At 65.0% G+C, this 4,903-nt stretch overlaps 1 protein-coding gene across 2 annotated transcripts; it reads left to right on the top strand.

Moving 5' to 3' along the window:
• The first annotated feature begins 315 nt into the window (after positions 1 to 315).
• On the top strand, positions 316 to 3,604 carry MRPL12 (mitochondrial ribosomal protein L12). 2 transcript variants are annotated; one of them, XM_021066454.2, is made up of 5 exons: positions 316 to 475; positions 1,089 to 1,275; positions 1,411 to 1,494; positions 2,982 to 3,116; positions 3,203 to 3,604. In XM_021066454.2, exons 1-5 carry the CDS (start codon positions 402 to 404, stop codon positions 3,317 to 3,319), a joined length of 597 nt encoding a protein of 198 aa, XP_020922113.1. In that variant the 5' UTR covers positions 316 to 401; the 3' UTR covers positions 3,320 to 3,604. The 2 variants fall into 2 exon arrangements, with proteins under 2 accessions (XP_020922113.1, XP_020922114.1); XM_021066455.2 differs by having other exon boundaries at positions 1,060 to 1,275.
• The last annotated feature ends 1,299 nt before the right edge of the window (positions 3,605 to 4,903 follow it).

The following is a 4,903-nucleotide window of genomic DNA, read 5'->3' as shown; positions in this document are numbered from 1 at the left end:
CCCAGCGCTTCGGCTCAACGGTCCCGCCGACTAGAGCGCCCCCAAAGCGTATGCTCAGCCGTCCGGCTGGTTAAAAGGTCGGCCTTCCGCTCGTATACTCCAGCCAGCTAGAGTGTCTTCTCAGCGCTAATGCTCGGCCGTCTGGTCGGCTAGAGCGTCTCCCCTCAGCGCATGTGCCCTTTGGCTCCGGGGGCTAGAGAGTCCTCCCGCAGCGCGTATGCTCGGTGGTCCGGAAGGATAGAGTTTGTGTTTCCGACGACCCAGCCGGCTAGAGCGTCTTACCCCCAGCTCGGCTGTCCAGCCGGCTAGAGCGTCCTTTCTAGCTTGAATGCCTGGTGGCTGAGGCCGCTAGGGAGTCCCTCCTGTTGGGACCCGCGTGTGACCTTCCCGCCTGCGGAGCGATGCTGCCGGCGGCTGCAAGCTCCCTGTGGGGGCCGTGTTTCGGGCTTCGGGCCGCTGCGCTCCGCGTCGCCAGGTACCGCGGGCTGCCGAGGCCCGGGCGGACGGGCAGTGTGGGTGCTCTCGGCCGGACACTGCAGGTGCAGGTGGGGGCGGCGTCTTGGGCGGCTGGCTGGCTGCCCCCCTCCTCGAGCGGCTGGTCCCTGCAGGAGTAGAGGGCGCAAGGGTCCTTCCTGCCAGCCGCCTAACCACGTGGGCCGCTGAGCGTGCCGGCGTGGCCCTGGATGACCTTGGACGGGTTTCTGCTCCTCTCTGGGCCTCAGTTTCCCCGGCAGCGCAGTGACGTGGCGGGACTCCCGTGAGTGGATCTGGCTGGCGTTCGGCCGCCAAGAACCCCACGTTCTGAAAGGCGTTGTGTGGCAAAGCGCCTTCAAGTGTTTGTCTAGTCTCCACAAATTGGTGCAGCTTATCCAAAGCGAAAGTAACGTTGTAGAGAGCGGTTTTGCAAACAGTTACGTGCGTTTTTAAGGTCTTTGAAAAAGTCCAAAGTAATTGGAAGTCCCTTTTGTTAGCTGTGTGGGTCCTGCAGTCTGAGATCCCTGGGTTCCGACGGGGAAGCTAGATCTGAGCCTGAGGCACCTGCGTGCCTGGCTTGTGCAGGCTGATGGCTCTGTTTGAACGGGATTCAGGCACCAGGGACCGAGACTGTGCGGTGTGCGGTTGATGAGATGCAGCAGCCATCGAAAGGGGGAGGCTCTTGCTGGGGCCCCCCTGGATAACGCCCCCAAGGAGTATCCCCCCAAAATCCAGCAGCTGGTTCAGGACATTGCCAGCCTTACGCTCCTGGAGATCTCAGACCTCAACGAGCTCCTGAAGGTACTGGCCAGGCGCCCCACCTCGTGGCCCCTTTGCGGGGGGGGGGGGGGGGGGGCTCCTCGAGACTGTGCCTGCTGCGACCAGGCACATCCAGTGTGGCGCCTGCTTCTGAGAGTGCTTTTCTCTGTCCTGCAGAAAACGCTGAAGATCCAGGACGTTGGGTTCATGCCCATGGGTGCCGTGGCCCCTGGCGCTCCCCCTGCCGCCGCCGCCCCAGAGGTGAGTGCAGGCCGGGCTTGCCGTGCATAGGCTGTGGCTCTAGTGCCTGGCTCCCACCCGGTCTCGCCTTGGGTGGCCAGGTTCTCTCCTCACCCGCCCTTCATCTGGGTCCTGCATCGGCCCCACACGACGTGGGGCCTCCCCGCCGAGGATGTCGGGCTTGCCCGCCGGCCCCTGAGAGCGCACGGAGGAGCAGCAGCCCCGGCAGCGGAGAAGAGAAAAGGAGGGATGGTTGCAAGGGCACGATCCCAGAGAGAGAGTGGGGAGGAGGGGACGCTGCCCCGCATCCTCGGCTCAAGGCTCGGTTGTGGAAACCGCGAGTCCTGAACGGAGAAACCTATCTTGCGTTTGAGGATTTTCTTTTTTAATTTTTTTTTAGGGTCACACAGTACATGAAGTTCCCAGGCCAGGGGTTGAATCTGAGCTGTAGCCACACCCCTTCGCCACAGCCACGCCAGATCCGAGCCGCGCCTGCGACCTACAGCGCAGCTCCCGGCAGCGCCAGAGCCTCAGCCCACTGAGCGGGGCCAGGGATCGGATGTGGGTTCGTAACCTGCGGAACTGCAACGGGGACTCCCACTTTCGCTTCCTTTGTTCCAAAAAACTTGTTCACGTAGAAGCGCCGTGATTCACACGTTCTCCTGGGCTCGGCCTCAGCAGCCACAGGCCACTTGCTGGTTGAGGCCGAAGGCAGGCTCCTTCGCGGGCGGGCGGCGGCGGCCATCGCCGAGACCACGGGCACCCTGCGTTGCCATGAGCTGTTTGCCCAGCAAACGCAATCAGGGGGCTTTCCTGTCTGTGTCACTTGGGTTGAAAACAGCTGTCCCCAAGGTCGTGCCCAGGTCTGCACGCCGCACCTGGCTCTTGGGCTTCCTGAGCCTCACGGAGTTGGGGGTGCCCTCAAGCCCTGTCCCCCAGCCGCCGCCACCGTCCCAGCTGCGTCTGATGGCCCCCAGCCTCTGCTCCCCGCTGTGCGCTGGAAGCCGGCTTTGCAGGCTGGGTGCGCGGGGCGGGGAGGGAGAACAACCGCACAGCTTCTAAGAAGAAAGGGCGTGTGTCAACAAGGAGCAGTCCGGGCTGGGGGCACATGGTCCTGCTGTGGGGGTGCTGCAGTCCCCACGCAGGGCGGCAGGAGCGCGTCCCGCCCCGTCGTCTCCACTGTTGGTCACTCAGTGCAGCTGGAGCTGGTCGCATTCGGGTTGGCAGCCCAGCATCTCTGGTGCTGCTGGTCCCTGGCGTCGTTTTCTCCGTAAACACCTCGGGTGCTGTTCTTCCCTAAGTTACGGCTGCTCTGGAGGAGGCCACTGGAGGCGGGGCCGGGGCTGCGGGCCGAGGCAGCCTTCCAGCAGCCCCTGGAGGGATGCAGGGGGGGGGGGAGCCCCCCAGGGGCCTCTGCCGGAGTCCAGGCGTTGCTGGCCGGCCTTCCGGGGACAGAGCAGCCGCCCCGCCCTGGTCCGTCCTCACCTCCCGCCGCTCCCCTCCCCCAGGCCGCGGAAGAAGACCTCCCCAAACGGAAGGAGCAGACGCATTTCACCGTCCGCCTGACGGAGGCGAAGCCCGTGGACAAGGTGAAGCTGATCAAGGAGATTAAAAGCCACATCCAGGGCATCAACCTGGTGCAGGTGAGCCCCGCGCGCGCGCAGCCCTCTCTCTCTGCGCGGACCCTCGCGGCCCGGCCCGGCCCGGGTCTGACTTTCCTCTCTGGCAGGCGAAGAAGCTGGTGGAATCCCTGCCCCAGGAAATCAAAGCCAACGTGCCCAAAGCTGAGGCTGAGAAGATCAAGGCGGCCCTGGAGGCGGTGGGCGGCACCGTGGTTCTGGAGTAGGCTTCCCGGAGGACCGTGCACAGGGGTCCGGCCCCCCCCCTCCCTCCCCGTGTGGGGCGCCACCTGCTCCCCGACCAGTGCCCAGGCTCAGTGGACGGAGAGGCCTTGGAGCAGAACTGGCACCTGCAGCGCGTGGCCAGCTCCGTCCTGGGACAGACGGAAGGACCTCCTGAGATGGGGAGGGGGGCGGCCGCGCCTGGGCCCGCCGGTGGCAGGGCTCTGGAACCTTCCAGGTCACGCGCCCCCTGGTGGCCTGTGAGAAAAAAGCGTTGTTCAGGCGCTGAACGTGTGGCGTCGTGTGTCCGCCGGCCCTGCGTGCAGGAGCCGGGCCTCAGCATCGCCCTCTGCTTGGGGCGGCAGCTGCTGGTGGCTGGTGCCAGATCACCGGGAGCTGGGTGGAGTTGGGTGGGTGGTCGTGCGTCCCTGACCTCAAATGTCAGCAGTTCTAACAGCTGAGCCCCTGGCCCGGGCAGGCGGGAGCAGCAGGCCTGTGAGGCTGCGGGCGGGCGGGAGGACCCGCTTTGCTGCCCTGCATGTTGGAGCGGCTCCTGTGGGTCCCTTGGTCTGGGCTCAGGCAGCTGCGTCTCAAAGCAGAGCCCAGGGGAGGGAGCTGGTGGCCTCTGAGCCTGCAGGCCCTGCTTGTGCCCGCTGGCTCTAGGGACCCCTCTTTGTGCTCTAGAGCTCTGGGCAGCGCTGGAGGGCAGGGGACTGCTGGGTGTCATGGGGGGGGGGCAAGTTCCTGCCACCCATGGAACCCCACGCTCAGGCCTGGATCTTCCTTATGCCTGTGTGAAGGATGGGCTGCAAGGTCAGCTGTGTGGGACCAGAGTGGGGACTTTACATCCCTCTGGGTGGGATGGCTCAGGACAGGCCCAGGAACTGCCAGGCTGCCAGGTGGGTGGGGCCTAGGGGCTGCCCTCTGACCAGAGCCATCACCCAGCCTGGCCCGAGGGTTAGTGATTTACCAGGCAATCTGGGCGTGCCTTGGCCCCAGGTTTGGGGGCTGCAGGGAGTGGTCCCCTCTGAGTGACCTGCAAAGGCTGCTTAGACTCTGAGCCTCTCCTTGTCCCAAGGCAGTGGGGGTGGTGGCCGTGATCCTTCAAGGATGGGACCTTCTATTCAAGCTCCTATTACCGAGCTGGCTGCTGAAAGGTGGAGCGACCCCACCCGCCTTGCTCCCAGGGGACAACTTGCTGTCACACCCAGAGGTGCCACCCAGGCCCTGGGTCTTCCCTTCCCAGCAACCCTTGCCCTGCTCCAGCCTGCAGGTGGCCCTTAAGTGTCTCAGATCTGGAGGGGTGGGGGGATGCCTGGAGCCCACATGGCCTTCGGGCTTAGTATTGGGAGGCATCTGGTGCAGGTCTGCACCCACCCAGGACCTCACAAGCTCTGGTGAGGTCTGAGTGGGGACTGGCCTTTGCCCCAGCTCAGGAAATGGTGGCAGAGGGAGGCCCAGAGCCGACCCACGTGCCTCTCACCCCCAGATGCCACTCCCTCCATTCCAGGGACCTTGGTGTCTGCCAGGCCACCCACGCTGCTTGCCTCTGCTCGGGCACCAAGAGGAAACGTAAACGCTGCTGAAGA

This window comes from Sus scrofa, chromosome 12, assembly GCF_054392235.1.
Source record: "Sus scrofa isolate SSC_HxYL_T2T_F1_AM1 chromosome 12, Sscrofa_HxYL_maternal_Yorkshire_Landrace_v2.0, whole genome shotgun sequence".
Taxonomy (NCBI): domain Eukaryota; kingdom Metazoa; phylum Chordata; class Mammalia; order Artiodactyla; family Suidae; genus Sus; species Sus scrofa.
The sequence above is the reverse complement of the archived record's forward strand: the minus strand, read 5'-3'. Positions and strand labels throughout refer to the sequence as shown.